This window comes from Cyprinodon tularosa, unplaced genomic scaffold, assembly GCF_016077235.1.
Source record: "Cyprinodon tularosa strain WSP-4 unplaced genomic scaffold, ASM1607723v1 ctg198, whole genome shotgun sequence".
Lineage (NCBI taxonomy): Eukaryota > Metazoa > Chordata > Actinopteri > Cyprinodontiformes > Cyprinodontidae > Cyprinodon > Cyprinodon tularosa.
In genome coordinates this window covers 738,025-759,858 of record NW_024038724.1, presented here as the reverse complement: position 1 = coordinate 759,858, position 21,834 = coordinate 738,025, and the positions used below count along the sequence as shown (strand labels likewise).

Genomic DNA, 21,834 nt, shown 5'->3' with positions numbered 1-21,834 from the left:
TACTATCAAATTGGATTGATGGTTTAAAAGAATAGAAAATGATCTTCTGTTGATTCCATCTCTTAATGTTTTGTGTTCGTCTCTTCCTTTTAACTCAGACCAGCTTCACCCTCAGGATGATACGTTCACAACCACTGGTAGTTTTCTTCAACACACAATGTTTTACATGTGAGGCAAAATGCTACATATTGGTCTAATTTTACCAGAGTATTTTCTCCTTTTTTTATGTCAGTTGTTGAAAAAGACTTTATTTGTGGAGTCCCACCTGAGGTTTGCTTATCTGTAGCCCCTCTCAGAATAAATATGGACCCTCTTGCTGCTTCTCCAAGTAATCCCTTCCTCGCTGACCCTTCAGGTTTTGGTTGATGATTAAATTGGTTCTTACCATCAGTTTGCAGGAATCTCATTTATGTCATTAATCTATATCGTGATGGAGTCCACACTTTTTGCACATTAGACAAACGGATCAAACCCTAAACACTAAATCAACCAGAACAGATAGCTGAGATATCAAGGCCATATTTAGACAGAGTATTGCATCCATATGAAACAGGAGTATTTTACTGGTTTCTTTATAAAACAGTGATTTATTGTACATTTGTATCTAAGCTGAGACAAACTTTATTCATAAGTCAACAAGGGGTGTGGTAAAAGCTTAGAGGAAGTTCTTTTTGGAAAACATTTTACACAGGATGACTTTCACATGCTCAGGTGTTGATACAAAAATATCTGGTTTGTTCTCAGTTCAGGAAACGCTGCTTGTGTGAAGACTCTTGTGATGGTACAAGTGCAAATGTATACCAGTCAGCCACTTGGATGGCTTCAGTATTATCTAAAGGTTTAGTGTTAAACCTTTTTAACACACAACCTTGAATGTAATAATTGATAAATTGATTTACTTAAAGGTTTTAAGGAGGATGTTGAGTGTTCCAGTGTTTGGACTAGAGATAAAGGCTTTTTATGGCCAATCCTCTTCTTTCTTTTTTCTTTTTCTTTTTGAGTCTTAGTGTCTAAACGATCCTCGATATGTGTCGCCGATATTTTGGGGTTGTTTCTATTTTTGGAGCCTATGTTGCTTTTTCTACCTCCATTTAAATGATTAAACAATGATAACACAAGTCTTAAATTATATTTGAAAACAGAATCTTTAGTAACATATAAAACTACCGTAAGCCTTAACTATGAATAGCAAACAGAGGAAGAGGGACTGCATACACTTCACATGATCTCTAGCCATAGCTGCTGAAAAAACCCAGACTTTCTTGCTGTTCCCCTGCCTTTTGTTTCCCAGAAAGTTTTCATTCCCTCTCATTCTCTAACCCCCCTACACCCTTTACAACAATTCAACAAAGAAAAGTCCACAGCGGTAAACCAAATATTGCAATAATATAAACTACAATCTACTTTTAATCAATAAAACTATCACCTTTTAGGTGGGATTATTTTAAGTGTAGCTGTTTAATGTGTTACAGAATTCAACACTGCTTTCAAAAAAAAAAAAAAAAAACTCAATATGGGTAATTCATTCAATTTATATCAACCACATCTTACAGAAAGGTGTTTATTTACACCTGTAAGCTTTCTGTCTCTTTCCTGAGAAGAGATCATTTGGGACAAAATCTGTAAATAGCACTTCATAATGCATCTGGATTAATAACCATGAAACATGACAACAGATTTTGACAGAAATTGTAATCTTACTCAGTCCAGAGAAGTTGTTTTATGGTTATAGAGGGCAGCGCTTACCAACCAGGCTCACATCACGTGAAGTGGCCTTGAATCACAGTTAGAAAAGCATTTTATACAGCTCCAGTATGCCATAGCATTTCTTTATAAACGTTTGCAGATGAGGAGACATCCGTGGCTCCAGCCTTATCAAAATATCACACCATGTTCTTAGATCAAGGACACCTTTTAGCTTTTATTGTCCTTGTCATACAGTGTCATAAGTGCAGAGCATCGAAATTAACTCTCTGCATTTAACTCATCCCCTTTGGGAGCAGTGGGCTGCCATTGTGTGGAGCCAGGGGAGCAGTGTGGGGTTAAGGGTCTTTGCTCAGGGACCCAGAGTGGCAGTCTGTGCGACTTGAGTTTGAACTCAGAACCAAGCTGTATGCCCTAACCACAAGGCCGTCACTCCCCTCCAATAGCTTTTATCCTAACTGTTCCAATTAGATGAACTACTTGGGAAAACATTAGTCCTGACACACAACAGGCAGGTTTTATTAGTTTTTAGCAGATTCACACGTCATCAGTGAGAATAATCCTAACCCTTTAAAGCCTGAACCATGAAATAATTGAAAGAACATTCAAATTTTTCAAAATTAGAATGTTATTGAACTTTCTGAAAAATCTTGTATAAGTTAAAATAGATCATTTATTTGCATCAAATTTGATACATTAGGCGATTCTGTATAATCTTTTATACATTTTCTGTTCACTACATGTGTCTAAATGTTTAAGTTAGTGTATCAAAAACATCATACTGATGATGCAGAAGTCAGAAAAACTCATGTATCAAATATGATACACTTGGCTTTAAAGGGCTAACACACATACGACCCGCAATTACAACTGTGCCACACCTAGGGGGTACACCCCATCAATGGGGAGCCACTGCTCTAATGAACCGGCCAACATTTGCACATATTGGCTGATATTGCTAGTAGGAAAAGACGCTGATGTCGGCTAAAACTCGGCCAGCTGAACTATTGGTCTGCTATTAGAACCATAAATCATAAAACATAATAGATTGTTTGGTAGTGTTCTAGATATTTTTCTGCTGCTGTTTATGGGAATGAATCTCATTGAAACTGTTTCTTTAAATAAAAGATTTGAGCTGATGTTAAACTGAATTGTCTTTTTAGCCGCTATAAATTATACATGGTTAGTAGGCTTTAAATACATGGAACATTTTCTTCTTAACAAGACCAATGTTTACGTTTCCAACTCCATTAGAACTGAACCCTATTTATAGCCTGCATTCATTGAAAATAATCAACTTATCGACTTAAAAGTGTTAAACAGAAATCTTCCTGTTTAAAAAGTCACCATTCACACTAATTGAATTTGTACCTTTTGAGCATTTATATGGTATTTCTAACTTTTGCTTCAGGCTAGCTTTCATCCGGTATTGTTATTGTTCTTATTAAACATCATTGTCCCACAATACTGCTGATTATTTTGGGTAAACACAGTGTGTGTTTTTTATCGTTGTCAAAAAAGCATCTGAGAATAGCTTTCTTGGTTTTGGTTTCCATTAACTGCCACCTTTGGTAATGCAGAAGACTCTGTCAAGACAATGATATAATTTCTCTCATTGAATGGGTTGGGGACACAATGCAGCTGTGTCTCTACTGATCTGTGGCTTCCACTTCAGACTTCAGCAGTGTTGTGATAAGACTCAGCACGAGCCAAAAATCACACGAAGGGGTTTTGTGTTCGTGTAATGTGGGAGCGAGACAGACTGGAATTTACCGTAGCAGCAACAGCAGGGCCACACACCAACCCACCGACTTCCTCTCACCAGGGCAAATGGAGTGCACCACCCAGCAGATGTGGGGATTGCTGGTCGCCTTTTGTTTCACAGGTGTTTGCTTGACCTCATACCAATCTGAAGGAATATTCCCTAGTCGTTTTCTGCACCCTGGTCATAGAGTCTGACCTGCGGTTTTCTTCATGATTCAGCAGCCGTTTGTTTAGATATATGGAAGTCTGTTTCTGGTTTCCAGTCTAGATAATGGCTGAGAATAAACAGCGTGACTCATTAAAATCTCCAGGTCTCTGCCAAGGTAGTAGAATAAAGGGCAGTTACACAGTTCATGGGAAGCCAGGATTGTTTTTGTTGCTTTTAAAGCGTAATTTGGTTTGTTGCTGCTTTATATGAAGCTCTAGATCTACTATGAATTTCAAGCAGTTAATGCTTAATCTATACAGGCTATACCCTTCATGATAGTGCTAATGATGCAGCTCAGATTTCTCAAGATATTTAAGATATTCAACAAGGATACACAAACACCCTTAAATAGAACGGCTGTCTTTTTTTTCTGTTTTGGCCTCTTTGAATTATCTCTGCCCTCCTAGCATGAATTAAGCAAATGTGAAAAAAAAATGTTTTTCTCAACTGATCCTGAAACATATTTTCAGCCAGCTGGAAATCATGGTCTCTGCAGGCTGGCGTGAGCTCTCCTGGTTTGTGTGCATAAAGGCTGGTTAAACCACAGATAAACAATGAGTTCAGCTGCAGTCCATTGCAAAATGTATTTATAATAGGGCTGCAGAATATATCCCAAATATTATCATTATGGAGGTAACACTGTACTTAATAAACAAGCAGTGAAGAACTGCCTGGGCTGGAGTAAGTGTGAGCTAAATATCAGAGTGGCATATGTTTAGGCTCTCAATCCCTGCAAAATTTGCTGACGCTTCTTGTGTAATTCAGAAGCTTAAGAAGATAAGTTGGTGACGCCATTTAGAAACTTTTTTCCTTTCCAAAACAGTGAATATCTATATTTAAGATTTTGTTTGGGTTGAAATGTTTAAGACGGCTTAACCAGAGAATACCAATGTTTGTTATGAACCAAAACAGGAACACATTGATGCTTCTGCATTGACCTTGCCATCACAAAATTCACAAATCGTATTGCTTATTATGTTTTCTGAATATTGTACTGGCCTTTTCTTATACAGTTTGAAGTTTTTCACATTTTCTTCCATTACAGCCATACACCTTAATACATCTTAGTGGGATTTATGGGGAAAAAACACAAAGTAGTGCTTAGTTGTAAAGTTCAATAGAAATGATTCAAGGGCCTCAGAGTTAAGAAAAGAGTTTAAATAAAAAATCAGTAAACAAACAGCATCATTAGGACTAAGGAACTCGGCAGGCCTAGCAAAACTATGTTTTTAATATCCCTGTTTTGACTTTCTCTGTCCATCACCTGAAGGGGGGGTATGGCACAGCTGCAACCTACAGACATCTCTGTACTCCTAAATTCACTGGCCTGGCAGGAGGAGGGAACTCTGGAGGAGCTATATTGTTTGGGTGGAAAAATCATTTTGGCAAACTTTTAGTTATGCAGCTGATTGGTAAAACATTCAATTCAATAGGGGGTGTCTGTGTCTGGGGAACACCATGCATAGCAAGATACTGTATCAACATATGGGATATCCCAGATTTCAGGTTGTAGCGCTTCAAGCGTCCTTCCAAGCAAACCAGATTATTCTTAACATTTCACACATGGCAGAAGTACCTCATTAGATTATCTAAAGAGCCGTCACAATAACCAAGGCCTCTAGGAAGGGCAAGGTCAGGACAGAAATCTGGACGATTATCTTGCTGTGGGAACCCAGCACAAGGTTTTATGTGTAGTCTAGTCAAAGTCTAAACCTAAATTACATAAGGAAAATTCAAAAAGATGTTTTTAGACCTAATTCATCCAATCTGACTGAGGCTGATCTATTTTGCAAAGAGGAATTTTGCAAAATATTTTCGCAATGCTGATGGACACAAAAGACTTGCAGGTGTAATTACACTAAAATCTGATTTTATAAAGTATTTAATCAGATCGTTTCACTGCAAATGCCTTAAAATGTAAATTTTTCTTTTTAAACTTCATCCTTTCTTTTCAACTTTAAAAACGTTATACTTTTAGTGTTGGCCTTTCACTTGAAATGGACACTGATCTTTGTAGCTATTCTGTGACAAAATGTGTAAAGGTTCAAGGGATGTGTAAACTTCTGCAAGCCGCCCTGCCTAGGGAGAAATATTCCAAGTATGAGAAGAGATAAAAAGAAATTAAACAATGGAATTCCTTGCTTGTGATCTAGAAAAGCTTTCCCTTTCTGCAGGTCTTCCAGTGGAAACCCCTCCTTGCCAGAGCTGCATGAATACGCCTTTTTAAGGGGGCTTTAAAAAACAAAGTGAGAAACAATTTCAGTTCGCTTCTAACAGGAATCTCTTGGTCTCAGATAAAGATCCTTAATTGAATGGAGGAGGAAGTGTAGGAAGTGTAAGTTCAGCAAATCCAGCAGCTCCTGGTTCCTTGCCATTGTGGGACAATATTTATGTTCCTGCAGAGATGGCGGTATCTGCTTCAAAGTGTCTTAGCGTATACTGCTAGAAAGTATCAGCAACCACAGCTCACACCAAAATCAAAAGTTTCACAACCATCAAAGTTTCTAAATAAATAAAACTTCTCCTGTCTCACCTGAGCAGCACTTTGACAGCATTTCCTCTCTGACCCTCCATGCTTATAGAAGTCAAGAATATGTATTAAATGTAGGCATATGGATATACATTACCCTGTATGACTTCACCGTACCTTTGCAAGACAGTGAAGCCTTTAACTGTCATAAGCAGCAGGTGGCACTGTCCCCCCTCTACTGTTGATGCTGCTTTTGTGTTCCCTGATCACATTATGTGTAATGCACAGGTAATTTATCAGTTATCATCTGTCCTTTTACTCATCTCCAATTTTCTTTGAATAGCAGCTGCCTTTGATGTAGATATGATCAATGTTGCTGCACAATATAACAAACCAAAGTTGTCATTGCAGCATCAATGCAATACGGGAATCATAAAGAACTCCTCAGAAGCTATATTTGATTGAATGGTTTAGTTCAAGTATGACAAATGCAACTTGTGTAAGCATTCTGCTGCATTGCTTTTTCTTTATATGCACTGCCAATGATCGATGTATTTTTAACCAGTTTTTTCAGTCAAGATTCTAAAGACCAGTAACCTGACTCCGCCAGATGGATTTGCTCGCAATATCCATCTGGAAACCTTCCGTAGAAGTAATTTTGGGAAGGGGCGAAAATACTGGTTAGCTGATTGACCTATGTTGGTGATAGACGGGCCAAATAAACCAATCAGATCAACGAAGCATATGACGTAACAGAGCGACGACGAAGAGGAGCCAATTGAAAGATCAAACTCTTGCCGAAACCAGTCGGGAGAAGAGCAAAAACATCTTTTCCTCTGAGAAAAGCCTCCAGAGCAGTGTTTTGCTCTTCTTTCAGTGAAGAAATACAGTGTAATTCCGATAAAACTTGCTAGATAGCCACGCTAACGCTAGTTTCATTGGCTGAAGCTGCCATGTTCTTTAGACTGTCGAGCTTCTCGTTGCGTCACACCTCAACCCGCCTCAAAGCCAACGCTGATTGGACGTTCGTTTGGTGAACGGCACCAAATTTTCATCAACGGAGAGTCTCCAGACTGATTAGCGAGTGAAATCTTGAAAGCTCGCAAGATCAGGATAGTCTCATGAGGCTAAAAGACCAGTGGAATTGTGTCATAAAATCAAAGAAATAGCAATATTATCACATTTTATTGCAGTATAAAGTGCAGTAACAAAACACTACCCCTTATAATGGCCACTTTGATCGCTTAGGTTGGTCTTTGTGTTACTGTTTAGTGAATAAGCTCCTCCTGTACACAGGTTACTGTTGGCATACAGCTTGTCTACCATAAGCCATCCATCCCATGGGCTCTGTCAGCCCACTCCTTAGTAATCACTGTCACGATCCAGCCTGAGAAGATTAGAGCAGACCAACAGCTTTCTCCCCAGACAGCATCTTTTCTTGCAGGAAGTAATGTCTCCCTTCTGTTGGCTTATGCTATTTATTCAGCATCTTATTCTGACACGTTTAAACGGGGGATTTACCGACTGTGTGGTTTTGTCAAACAAGCATATGTTTACTGAGTGCTTTTTGTGTTACTTTCAGTCTTCCACTACTTCTGGTACCCATTATTGTACAATAAGTTGGTTGAGGACTATTAAGATTGGGATCATGTTGTGCAATTCTCTTTCCACAGGCAGAAAATGAATTCTCAGCAGAGTTCAGCCCTTGTTTATCCTCAGCAGTAGAACGATGAGATTGAATCTTAGCCCAGACACAAGCCGAGCCTTTCCAGCTATATATGTCTCCTATTTCAAAGTCTGTGCTTCATCTTCAAGTTACTTTTGGTTAAATCAAAAAGCACACTTATGCAGATATGTATCACATCGATATAAGGCTTTGTGACTGTCAAATGAATTGCAGTGCTTAATTGATAAAACTGTAATTATTAAAGAAAGCATATAAGAGTGTATTACAAGATTTTCAGAGCTCACATATTAACCAAGATTAACAGAGAAGCTTTGTGCTTTGGCCTACTTAAGTCTGCATGTGTGTCTATGTGTGTTGGAAGAAAGTGTGCTTTGGATAAAAAGATTTGCAGCATAAATGTTTCAAACTTCTCTCCCTCTATGGACATACACTCGCAAAGATGCACATCTTGTCCCGTTGTGTCGCTCGTACAGAGAGCTCTGAGCTGTAAGAAGTTATGATTACATTAATTTTGCTGCTGAACTATATCTTTAACTATATCCTAAATTCAGATTTTGTATCTCTAATTGAGGCATTAATCATCATTTTTCCATCTATTAAGGATTTGCTAGTGATGAAGCTACAGTTTGTGTATTTCATTTATGGAATAAGGGTATAGGAGGGGTAAATCCAGATGAATGGGCAGATGTTTGTGGTGTCCCAGCACACTTGCCCCCACCCTGTTCAACTGAGAATGATCACTCATGCTTGATTTGCTGCAGCTCGTCTGCATATGAGCACAAGATTGGACAAAACAGAAAAACAGGGTGGAGCTCCACTTTAGATTTAGGGTGGTAGAAACTGAAGCTGTACCTGTCTGGGGTAAAAAGGCCCCACACTAAGCGCGTGGGGGTGTGTGTGTGTGTTGGGGTGGGGTGCGATGGGGGGTAGTAAAGAAAGTATTGGACGCCATTGACTGAGGAGAGAGAAGTAGATGTGCTTTTGTTAGGCTGAGCTCTTATAGACTGAGGGATCGAGAGGGGTTGTCTACGGTTTTCTGAGGGTGAAACTCAAGGATATTTCTTCCCTTTTTAAGGGATATTCTGGAAATGAATTTGGAGACCAACAGTAATGCAGAGGTATGTGCTGCTTCTTTCTTTTTCCTAACACTTCTGATTATGTCTAGTGGTATTGGATCCGTGTGATTGTTGTTTTTTAGACATGCATCAATAAAGTTTTTTAGATAAACTTCGATCTGCTGATCTGCATTTTAGACAGTTGGGATTTCTCTGAAAAAACAACAATTTCCAGCATTTAAAGAGGTGTCTCCAGCCTTCCTGGTGTGAGCAGGCAGTTATAAAGTTTCTGAAATGCTGTGATGACGATTGTGATTTCAATTCCAATTGATAATGTTTCCAAATCCCCAAAACAAATATTATATTGGGACAGGTTGTTTTTCTCTTTACATTTTGCATAGAAATATAAATAAAATCTATGTTTATCAATATAAATTACTACAAATATTGTGTGCTATATATTTTTTTATCAGACTCTATTGCTGTTTGTGTGGCTCTGACTGTAAGGAAGTGTATGTTGTTGCAGTTAATGTCACAGAAAATAAAGACCAAGTTTAATGTCCATACAGCTAAACACTCTTGCAATTATTTTTAATTAAGGACCTGATTGCATTCCTGTTGTGCTCAACAGTCAGATTGTCTATGCATCTTGAAATGTTTTCTTATCTATAAGTTCATGCTTTTGCTCTTTTTTACAGGCTTTTGCTTATCTTAATTTAAGCCAAATCGGGGAAAAAAGTTAAAACACAAAAGTATTAATCAGATAAGTTTTTACATCGCTACAATATGAATACAGTTTTAACCATTCAATTTAATTTAATTGTTTTATCTAAGGTAGCAATCTCCAAACTTGCTGTCCTCCGCTAAATATTACAAGAACGCCCATTCATTTCCCCATAAAATACACTAAAACCTCCTTTAAGTCATAATACTATTACTTTTAAAGTGTATTATTATAAATTTAAGCTTTATTTTACTGTGCAACAGAATTCAACATTGCAATCAATAAATTTCACGAAACAAATAAAAGATTTATTAAATTAATATCTAACACACTGTGGGTGCCACGGATCCAAAGTTATGGAGTTGTAGTTGTTATCATTGGAGATCTATAGCTGTGGAACAGTGTTAGAAGAGGGGTTATTTTGGTCATCTCTGTCTCCTCCTCTCTCTGTACTGAGCCAGCTTCACACAGAGCGCTGCTATTACTATCCAAACAACCACAGTATTCACACAGAGCGCACATGGCACACTTCACCACCTGTTATTGGCCTCATCACAAGGGAACCCTCACTGGTATTCAGTTTAAAGGAGAATAATACACATAGACTTCTGTTTTTAGTGCGAAAGCGTTTTAGTTTTTTTATACATGCATGAAAATGTACAAATCCTGCCTGCATACTTGATTTTCTCATTATCTCTTATAACATCTTATAGTCATGTATAATTCTTTACTAAAAGTTGTAAAAGTTTCCTAGTGAAATTATTTGAGTAACTGTCAGTTGATGAACAGCTTTGCTGAATGCATATCCTCCCATGCTTTCATCACAATAGATCAATAACAACATGCTATATGGCTTCTTTATGAGTTCTGGCAGCTTCTGATTACATTTCCCATGTCGCATAGGGAGCATTTGAAGAGGGTTTCTCCCATGAGAGCCGTATGTAGTGTAACAAATCTTCATCCATCAGTAGTACCGTGTCAGCCAAACACACCAATATGATCCAAGAGTAACAAAGCAAGAGTATTCAGTCATGCAACTTGTTTATGTTCTGCTGGGTTGCATGTCCTGCAATTGTTTCTCTAAGGCAACTGGGGTTTGGCTTGTAGGCCTTAACCCCAGCGGAAGGCATCTCCCACTTCTGCTTGACCTTCAGTGACTTTTTCTTTCTCATAGTGTATTTTAAAAGAGTTAACTACAGGGTCCATAACTTTCTTCATTAGTTTAGCTGAAGCCCATCACCTACCTCTAGGAGAGCTTTTAAAATTAATTAAAAATGATTAAATTAATTTATCTGGAGTGTTTATACAACAGAAAGCACTTTGTTCAGATGGCTGCTTTGCTTCCCTCTATTTAAGACAAGCGAGACAATTAGTGTCAACAGGGAGTTAATTAAAAATACCTTTCAGTAACTTATGAGTACATTCATAGCCGTTGGACTTTTTCAGTTTATGCCATTTTATAAGCACAATCATCAACAGTTTTTGCTAGGATCTTATGAGATTGGCTAACAAAAATAGTACATAATTGTTACATTGAAGAAAACTATGTGTATTTTAAAGATTTTACAAATAATCTGAAAAGTGTGGTGTGCATTTGGATTTAGCTTCCCTGTATCAATAGCTTGCAGTCTCCCTACTGATTACAGCTGCTGGCATGTCTGGATGTACTTGTACATAAACTATAAACCTTTTTACTATAGATTTTGACTGCATGTTTAATGTTATTTTCCTGTCTCAAATCTTTTGAAGTCTCTAACACAATGTCGCCCCCTACCATGAAAAGCCACCATGTTTCAGTGGGCTTGCAGTTGTCATACTTTCCTCAATTTCCTAGTTACTTTGTTCATTGTCACGATCTCTTGCATTAAACTCCAGTAAATAGTGTTGGAATCTGTAATTGTAAAGTGACAGAAATGAATAATTTGAAGGAGTGTGAATGGTTTTAAACAGCCCTACTCTGTTACTCTGTGTCTGTGTTAAACATCTTAAGTGCTGTTTTATCAGTATCCCAGGAAATGCCAGAGAAGCCTTTGCTGAAGTCAGATACGTCTCTGCCAGAGCCAAATGATTTTGTCCACATACCATCGTTTCATTTTCTCTCTTTATTTTTGGCCAAAGGGGGGGAAAAAAAATCAAGAGTTGCATTTAAATAATGTGGGGAAGTCCTTAAACAGTGCTGGGTAATTTGAGGAAGTGTTTAAAGCTTTTTAAAGTAATGTTAGGAAGTCTTTAAGGTCAGACGGACTTAAGCTTACTTACTGTATAAAAAAGATGATTTGTCATAAACAAGTTCTGCAGCTGTTGTGCTTCAGAGGATTTAAAAAGTCACATGGTTTGCCTGTAGACCTGATGTTATGTAAAAGCCATGCTTGGTGCAGCTGTGGTGTCGCCTGGTCTGGAGTTTATTCAGCTTTTTTTCCATTAACAACCTGAGATAAACCAACCAGTTATATAAATATTAATGGGTTCAGAACGCGGATGAGACTCTTTTTAGGTAGACGTTCTTCTTGAATCAGTGTCATAGTTTTCTCCTAGTTTTATTTTATCTTTATTGATGAGTGTTTTTAAAGTTTCGAATAAAGGATATTATTCTATCACATTTTGAAGCTTTTGAGAGCAAAGATAAATAGTTTTAATTTTCTATCTTAATAATAAAGCATTTTTCTCTGTGTTGGCATAGTTTACCTGAATTTGACTCGCACACCTCTCCACTAAGATCAAGTTAATGATATTCTTGTGAACTGATTTTTCTGCAGCACACATGATACCAACTTTATTTTTTGACACTATTCAAATATCCCTCCTAGTGGCTTTGGTCTGGTCACACTCTTTTCTAAGATTGAAATGCAATTTCAGAAAAATTTGTATTATTTCATTAGAATATGTAATATATGTTAGAGAACATGTACTATATATGTTCTAGAATATAAAAATGCTCTCACCAGCCGTTTGTGCTCTTGGTCAGGTGGCTTCTTCATCCCAACTAACTCTGGTCATGTCTTGTTTTTTTATTGTTTTCGCGATGTTTCCATTATTTAGGATGGCCACACCCATCACTACACCTGTCCTCTGCTGCTTATCAACGATCACAATGTCTGGTTGGTTGACCACAACCATTTAGTCTCTTTCCACACAGGATCATAGCTCTGTCGCTCTCCACCACCTTGGGGGATGACTCCATTTTGGCTTGTTTGTCTCCAGTTTGTATTCTACACAGACGTTTCTGTACACTATACCAGTCACTTGGTTATGATGTTTAATTATCTGTATCCTACACCCGGCTCTGAGATGCTTGATTGTTTCTAGGGCCTCTTTTCATGGCCTGTATCTGGAATATTTCCTAGTGTGGTAGATCTGGGTCTGTATTGCTCTGGTGTTTAAGGCCTGCTCATCTGCTGCCATGATCAGTTCTTCTGGGCTGTCCTTCAGCCCGGCCCCCTCTATTAATCAGTAGGATTTGGTCTCTTCATCTTTCTGGTATATCCCATGCACGTTTTTTTCCTCCCATGATGACTCCTCCAGTTCCTTCTCTTCCATCTTCCTGATGTATTCTTGGGGTTGGGGTGTTTGGTGCCTCATTGGGTCTCCACCTTTTTCTTTGCGCTTCGTGTATAGTCTGTGGATAGTGGGTTTGTGGGTTTGAATCCACCATGCATGGTGAGAAGCTTTTGTGTTCTAACATCAGTGGCCTGAATTTCCCCCCTTAGACCAACTTATCATCCCAGCAGAGTATCAGATTATTGACAAGGCAAAGTTACATGATAACTTTGTCAGCCCTAATTGCAATATTTTTTCAATGTTCCTGTTTCCAACCTGCGTTCGATTTATCGACTTATGACTTTGATAAAGTATCACCTGTAGCGGAGCTTTTTCACTACTTTATTACACACTGGGCTAATGGAGAGGCGGCATGAAGGCAGGCACTGGAGAGGAGTCCAACATTTACTTAAGCCATGATTGTTTATTGCTTATATCTAATTATGTTTTACACATTTTTTCTTAAAAGTTATTATCATGATTAACTACTTGACTTATGATGGAAAGATTGTTCTTTTTTGTTAACTGACAATAAAACTATAATTACATAGTTCTGCATAAAAATATTACCCATGTATATCAGATATTTGTATAAATTTAAGGGGAATACTGGCAGTTATTATTTTCCATCTAAAGCACAGAACCCATTTTTCAGTCTGATGGTTCAAAGTGGCCTGCTTTCACATTTTAAGACACTAGTTAGTGTTTAATTTGGCGACAGTGCAGTGTTACCAGTTGCTTTTATGGGGGCTAAACCTGGTAACTGCTGATCAAGTCCCCACTGGTGGCTTAAAGATACCTTGTTGGTTGAAGGAAAATAAATGCTCTAGCAGCTCTCTGTAATGCCTGTCTCAGTAACCTGATAGGGTTCACACAGTTCAGGAATGCTGGTGAAAGGAAGGAAAAGTAAGACATTTTCTTCAAAGGTTAATTCATCCCCAAATTGACTTTTTTGTCTTTATGAAGTTCTTTCTAGATGTTATGGGTATTATTTTTTTAATTCACTGTGCATTTGTTGTAATCCTCCTTTTCATCTGAAACCACTTGTTTGGCGCCCTGCTTATGTTTAACTAATGTCTGCACATAGTTGCTGGTATAGTTTCCATATTGTCATTCTGTCATACAAAGCAGCTTTTGTGGCTTTTTTTTCTTCCAGGTCATTGATTTATTAGCTTAGCCTGCAGTTATTTTCTGAAGCATTTATTAACATTAAAGAACCAAGTCCAACTAAAAACGTGCCAAACTTCTGCAGATGTTTCGTCCCTGACGCAAAACATTTTTCGTACATTTCACCTGCCCGGCTCGCTTTACCACATCATCAGATCAGACGATTGTTCTTTATCTTGCTTCTTTCTCTTGTCTATTGAAGTCTACCTGTCAGAGTTTGATTTTTACCAAGAAAGTCACTGTGCAGACCTTTCCACCATATCTGATCTTATTTAGGCCAAGCGGGTGAAAAAATAGACCAGAAAAAATGAATGCCAGACATTTAGCCAACTTCAGTTATCACCTGTGGTAAAGGTGATCATTGCACGTTTGGAGGGGCTATTCAAAAACTTTGTATTTTGGAAAAACTCACTTAAAATCAGTGAGTTAGAAATCCATTCCCTCCTCAATGATGCATGGGGTTCTGTACCGAAATGGAGTGGAGACGGTAGCTGTAGTGTTCTACAGATAAGAAGAATTTGCTTTGGTGATAACGTACTACACATAGGGAGATGTTGAATAGGAATATAATGAGAATAGAGAATCATTTGAAACTTTCTGCAGAGGAAGGACATGACATCTTGAAAATATGCAATAGCAATATGAAATTAAATGTATATAATATTGGCATGTGGTTAAATATGCATTTAAATTTAAATGGGAATGTTTCAGCTGTGGACCAAGGCTTTGTTAATGATGTCATCAGCAGAAAAGGAAGGAGCAGTTTTTGTTGCAGGAAGTTTTGGGTCTGATGAGCCTCAGATTCCTGCCAAAGAGTGGAGTCTGGAACAGTTTGTGTCCTGGATGGGAGGGGTCATCTGCAATCTTCACCACTTACCTCCGATTGGTTGAGGTATACAGTTACTAAGAGAAGGAAAATTGCAACAAATCACCCTCTTTGCAGTGTGAATATGAAACTGTCCTTGTTGAACTATCCTCACCTATTAAGCACTACAGTTACTCATTTCATTCACATCGGCACAATTGTATAAATGCATTTCTTTCTTCATGCAACCATCCCACACTTTGCAACCCCTGCTCTATGCAAATACAGTACATCCACAGTTGGATGGTTCTTCACTTTCCTTGCTGAATGCCATCAGAGAGGCCAGAGCAATGACAGATACCAGAACTGCTTCATTTGCACTGCATCAGCTGCTTCCCTATTTTGAGCTATGGGAGAGCAACTGATGTTTTTGGACGACTGTAGAGGTCTCATAACTCTACAACTCTCCTTTGAAAAATTTTGTTTTGTTTAATATGAATAACTCCTACTGTTGAATCTTCAAGTCTTTTAGTTTTTGGTGCTGTAGTGGGGGTGCGTGTTGAGCCTCTGAATGGAGTTCTTCAATGTTGTCGATCAGTTCCCGGTGCAGCGATTGGCTCAGTGGATCTGAAGGACACAGCGTCCTCTGTATAAATGCTGGAGCTGATGCTCTCTCTGCCTGCTGGAGCCCTTGTAGCACGGAGCTAACTGAGGAGCAGAGAGGAGGTTTTACATTCAGATATCAAGTACAACAGGTGAGGAACTGGAACAGAGGAGGTGATGCTCTGCATGGACTTGTGAACAGTGAAGGGAGTTAATTATCAGATTCTCTGAGGATGAACTGGATAATGTTTTTATGGTCTCAGTAGTGGGAGGAGTTATTGTTAGGCAGCCCAGATGCTGCTTGAAGACTCTTTATAGTTTTATGGCATCATATTTAGCGAAAGCAGGAGGCTGTAGGATAAAAGCGGTGTGATCGACCATCCCCCTGGTGTTATGTAGGTCACAGGCCCTCCATGTTGGTCATTGATCTCAGTGATTTGCTGATAGTCCAGGGAAGCAGGTCAGTTTTCCTTCTGCCCTAGAACTACAAATCTCTGTACAGTTAAATCTCTGAAATCACAAAAACTATTTTATCATTTATGATGTAATTTATACTGATATCAAGTTTAAAGTATATAAAATATTGACAGACTAGTTTTTAGATACGAGCGGCTTAGCTTCTCATGAAACATTTAGTGTATTTTTTTTTTTGCATTATTCAACTGCAGCTGCGACTTTGTATTATTTCAGTTACCAACATTGCCTGAAGGGGAGGAAGTCAGGGGTGCTGTTTGAAGGCTGAAAAGCGCACTGTGCAGAGATTAAAAACATACACAGCTGCCCTCAAAATGCCCCACGTTCTGCTCAATCATTGCTTTATTCTCTTAGCCAAACACTGGCTCCATGGAAGCTGTAGTCATACCATTTCTCTTTTAAAAAGTTGCTGTTGCTAATTTTATTTTTCTTTCTGTAACCTGTTATCTCATTATTATCCCTTCCATCCTCCTTCATCCTTTTCCCACACTGTTCACGATTCTTGAACCTTGTTTGTCTGATTTTCCCACTTCGGGCGCTCCTCTCCCTTCTTTATTCTGGATGTCTTTCTTTGCTGTGTCTGGAGACTGTGCAGTGTAGCATCCATGGAGGACATCGACCATGACCCCTCCTCTTCATCAGATGAGCAGGACTCCTGCCCATCCTCTCCTAATCAGATAAGACACCTCGGTGCTGCGCAGGTATCCGTGCCTTTGCAGAGATAAAGATGGAGGCTCACTGCTTCATTTTTTACTAAGAAACAAAACAGATTTTCATTCTTGGAAAACAGGACTTAGATCTTTGATACGGAATCACTCTTTAATTCAATATGTCTTTATTCGCAAAAGAGAAAGCTTTTTTTTTATCATTTTGAGTTCAAATATTTGTCGGCAAAAGTTTTATTTTCTCCATTAAACATGGACTTGGATGCATTACTTTCCAATAAATAAGATAGAGACCTACAGTGCTGTAAGGAAAATATTTCCCACCTTACAGATTTGTTTGTTCAAGTTTCTTAAGTATATTTGACAAAGATTAGCTAACAGCAGCTTTTAAGTTTATTGTTCTTCCATTAACAAACCACAAACCACGTCGTCCTATGTGAAAAAACTAATTTTTTTTGGAAGTAGAGTTTGGGTTTACTACCCAGGTCTGATTTCTACTACTGTGTAAGAATAAAGAAATGATTAAAATAGAAGCCTGAAGTAGGCCAAAAGGCAGCTCACCAACCACTGATCTGAACAGGTTCAATAAGGGTAGAAAAAAGGTGTTGATTTTTTTTTTCTTTGAAAAAAGACTAAATAAAAGGCTTGAATTGGCCTAGTCAAAGTAGGGCTGGGCGATAATTCAATAATGATATATATCGATCGATAGACGTGTGGCGCAATAGAAAAAAACAGTGTCGATAAAAGTTATTTATTTGTTATATTTATTTTGGTCATTTTAGTTTATTCTTTGTCAGTATTTAATAACATAACTCAGGTCTCTTAAGTTATTTTTCTTTAAAACAATTCTGTTATGGTTAAAAAAGTTGGTTAAATAAATATTTAATTGGAAGTCTGTGTTTGTGTTCTTTATTAAAATTAAATCATTTAGCAATATCATAAAATGTCCAGGCAGAGCTGCACATAAAATATGGTTTCAAATCTTTTCAATAATTATCGATATCGATCAATATGCATTTTTTTTTTATCGATAAGCTTTTTTTCTATATCGCCCAGCCCTAAGTCAAAGTATTTATTTTTTATTGGCTTTAATCAGATTAAGATGCTGTGGTATGAACTTCAACAGGCCGCTCCAGCTCAGAAACCCTCCATTGTAACTAAATTAAACAATTGGCATTGAAAAAGGACCTTATTTCCTCCACATTTATAGAAACATTATCACAAACCATTGATCGCAAAACAGTTTTTCTCTGATAATCAAAATCATTTGAGTGTAGAAATAAAAAAGCAAAAACAACCTCTCTAAGGGGAAAGACGAACACAATTATTTATTTAGGTTGTGTTTTTTTATCAAATCAGATTAAGAAATCAGATTAAGTTAATGTTCAAAAAAATGTATGAAAAGATTAATTGGATTAATCGATTTTTGAGATAATCATCAACTAATTTAGTCATTGATTAATCGTTAACTGTAGTAGAGAGACTGTAAAACCTTTAGCTGATAGAGCAACCCTTTTAAAGCAGTAATTATATCAAAATTGTTAAAAATATATAAACATTTTGCATTGAAGATAAATAAAAACAAATGTCTGTCAATATGCTCTATCCAGAACTCCTCAAGTGAAAAAACTTTTGGTTTAACCTGGTTTAATTTGGTAAAAAAATTTCTTTAAGGAACCTTTGGCTACAAGATTGTTTATCGATTAAACAAAAAAATATTAATATTAAATAATAATTAGTTGCAGTCCTAGTTCAAACTAGTGTATGGTGGCAAACCATTTACATAAAAAATCATAAATTCCAAAAATATGATTCAAATTAATTATAAGAAAGAAGGACATTTTTGTCAGTCTACTGGAGAAAGTAATTACTAGATAACTTTTGCCCAACATTTAGTTTACTGCTCCAGTTGATTGTGCAGAAATGCTTAAACCATGGCGATCATTTTTCAAATTTCTGGCGCCTTCTTGGATCTTTGTATCTTTCCCTCCTCGTTGAGCTCTGTTCATTTCTTCTTTCTCATTTCCCATTTGCTCCGTTTCTTTCCTCCTCATCCCCCCGCCTCTCTGGCCTCGGTGTCTCTCTAGCATTTGAGCCATTCAGACGACTCTGATGTGGAGAACATAATGCATGATGCTCCACATTATGAAGGGCAAAGCCAAACCCACCAGCAGGACCTCGAAGTCCACCTTGCAGACGGAGAGTTTGTTGGCCGAGACCGGCCCCTCACCCCGTCTCATTTGGAGCCCCCATCAGCAGGTCCAGCCCTGTCAGACGCAGGTTCATCTTCTGGCTTGTCGCAGAGTAAAAGTGTGGAGTTTGATTTGCCCCCTCCCATCAGTCCTTCCAGACCCAGGAGCCCCTGGGCTTTGTTTGATCCATACAGCAATAATAAGGTAAAAAAAAAAAAGGAGTCTCAGTAAACCCGGATGGTAAAGTTTGGATCTGCTTTGAAGGCGGCTTGCTTTGGCGTTTTTAAAAACACTGTGATTTTTTTTCTGTGAAGAACAAGTTGTTTTTTTGGCTTTCTTGGTCCCTGGAAGCAAAGCTTTGATGCATTTGGCTCCTGTGGTGTTGTTGCCTACATGGTTTTAAATCCTCATGTTTATGGCAGCTGTAGAATGCATTAAAGGTACACTATGCAACCGATGTTGATTTTCCAGCGAGACTCCCCCCAGAGGGCGAAAGTAAAAGTGCACTGTCGTAAATATGCACAGCTGTTCTCCTGGTTTCTCCGTCAAGCCAGGCGCGGTTGTTTTGAGCTTAGCAGACAGGCGAACGCAACGAATGACTAATGCTGCGTTCACACCGCAGCTGGCGCGACAGAAGCAGCGAGTTTACATGCAAAGTCAATGGTTGACGCGCGTCAAGGCGCAGCAAAGGAGCAGCAGGCCCAGCGCGTCTGAGCAGCTGAAGCAGGGAGAGAGACACAGCGCTGATGATCAGAGGCTATGATCTCTCCTCTTAAACAGTTTATTGACGCCTAAATTAACTTAAAATGCAGAAATCTGCCGGCAGAATATGCAGTTTGGATTATTTAGATGAAAAACACCTACCAGCTGCCGCGGTGAACCGCGAGGACGTGACCTGGCCAGAGGCTGCTGATGAAGGGGTTCCTTCTGTCGGCGCACCGCTGGTATGTGGGGGTCTGAGCGGCTCCGACAGAAAAAATATTGAAGGCAGGATTATAATCTGAATGAACTGACGGCACTGATTACGTTTTCAGGTGTATTTTCTCATTTAAACACATATTAAAACTACTTTATTCCAAATGATCACAGCAAATATAGCTGCAAGGCAGAGAAAGGATAGTGAAGCTCCGCCCAACGCGCGTCAGACACACTTTTGCACCGCACAGCCAGAGCAGCAAAGCTGCTTCAGCCGCGTGTCAGAACTAACTGGTTCAAGCAGCAAAAATGAAGCAGCAGACACGATTTTGCTGCTTTTGCTGCGTGAACGTAGCATAACTGCACAAGGATCGCCACTGTGCTAGCAACGAGAATGCTTTTAACTGGGGGGTGTAGCAGTTCTCGGCCGTAAAGCAAGACTGACTCTCACGAGACTTCTGAGCCTGTGGGTGCGGGTCGGTGCTCCTGCAATTGCAAGTGCAGTATTTCCCCCACAGACCACCAGGGCGGCCGAGAATACCTTTGTTCAACCTGAAATGACTCATTTAATCATCCAAAACGTTATGGAACACATTAATTAACTGAAAAATGTTGCATAGTGTGCCTTTAATCTTATCATCATCTCTCTCTGTCATTTGAATTTGGCCAAACTAACTCACATATTGTGTCTGTGTTGCTCTGTTTTGTTTTATTTATATGGATCTTTCCTTTCCAGTTGTTCAATGGTTTTTCATTGCGTCCTTCATGCATTGATAACCTTTTGGCAAAAGAAGTAAAGAATGTGGTATTTAGGCCAATGAAATGCATTGCAGTAGATTTCATTATTTGCTCACATGAAATATGAATTATTATTTGGGTCTAAACATTCACCTCTGAGGATTCCCACTGTCCCAAAATGTATTATCTATTTCTGAAATTGATTTTTATCCAGTTAATTGTTTAATTTTGTCTTCAGTCCAGTTGTTTAAAGTAATTGCCTTTATGTTTGAACCTTTCTATCACTGATGAGGTTTTACCTTTTGGTTTACTTTTAGGATCCAGACAAGGAATATGTGGGCTTTGCAACGTTACCAAACCAGGTGCACCGCAAATCAGTCAAAAAAGGGTTTGACTTCACCCTCATGGTGGCTGGTAAATCCCTGACTTACACTTTTCGAGACATTTGATCCTAAGCTCACCTTTGACTTGGAAGAACTTGTTACTCAGAGTTTTAAGCCTTGCTGATGTAGGTTTTGTCCTTTCTTTGAAGGTGAGTCCGGCCTGGGAAAGTCCACTCTGGTCAACAGCCTGTTTCTCACAGATTTGTACAAAGATAGGAAGCTGCTTAATGCGGAAGGTGAGGAACTGCAGCTTTGAACTTTGATGCATTTGTTGTCTTTTTGCTCATATTTGAAGTCTCTCCTCAGAGAGGATCACGCAAACAGTTGAAATCACCAAACACACCGTGGATATAGAAGAGAAAGGCGTGAAGCTTAAGCTCACCATCGTGGACACGCCTGGATTTGGTGATGCTGTAAACAACACTGAATGGTACGTATCAAAAGTGTAGCGATGGTCTCCCTGAGCTGCTGGGAGACTGAACGCTCCTTTGTGTCTCGGTTGCAGCTGGAAGTCGGTGGCAGACTACATCGACCAGCAGTTCGAGCAGTACTTCAGGGACGAGAGCGGCCTCAACCGCAAGAACATCCAGGACAACCGTGTGCACTGCTGCCTGTATTTCATCTCACCCTTCGGTCACGGGTAGGAGGTTTTTCTCATCCTGAGGAACAATAGCCTTGTTTGTCTTTCTGCACAACATACATGATACAATCTGAAGTGTATGTTCCAGGATTCCTGCAAAGGA

The 21,834-nt window shown here is 38.7% G+C and overlaps 1 protein-coding gene across 4 annotated transcripts in view; it reads left to right on the top strand.

Moving 5' to 3' along the window:
• The window catches only part of sept4b (septin 4b), a 60,677-nt gene that overhangs the window by 32,878 nt on the left and 5,965 nt on the right, over positions 1–21,834 (top strand). For 2 of the 4 annotated variants that reach the window (XM_038284007.1, XM_038284008.1), the window contains 4 exons: positions 21,026–21,122; positions 21,241–21,327; positions 21,398–21,521; positions 21,597–21,731. In XM_038284007.1, coding sequence (XP_038139935.1) covers positions 21,026–21,122; positions 21,241–21,327; positions 21,398–21,521; positions 21,597–21,731 — 443 coding nt within the window. Of the gene's footprint in view, positions 1–8,777; positions 8,952–15,780; positions 15,877–16,784; positions 16,900–18,950; positions 19,260–21,025; positions 21,123–21,240; positions 21,328–21,397; positions 21,522–21,596; positions 21,732–21,834 lie in introns of those variants that run through there. The other 2 variants (XM_038284006.1, XM_038284009.1) reach the window with 2 other exon arrangements.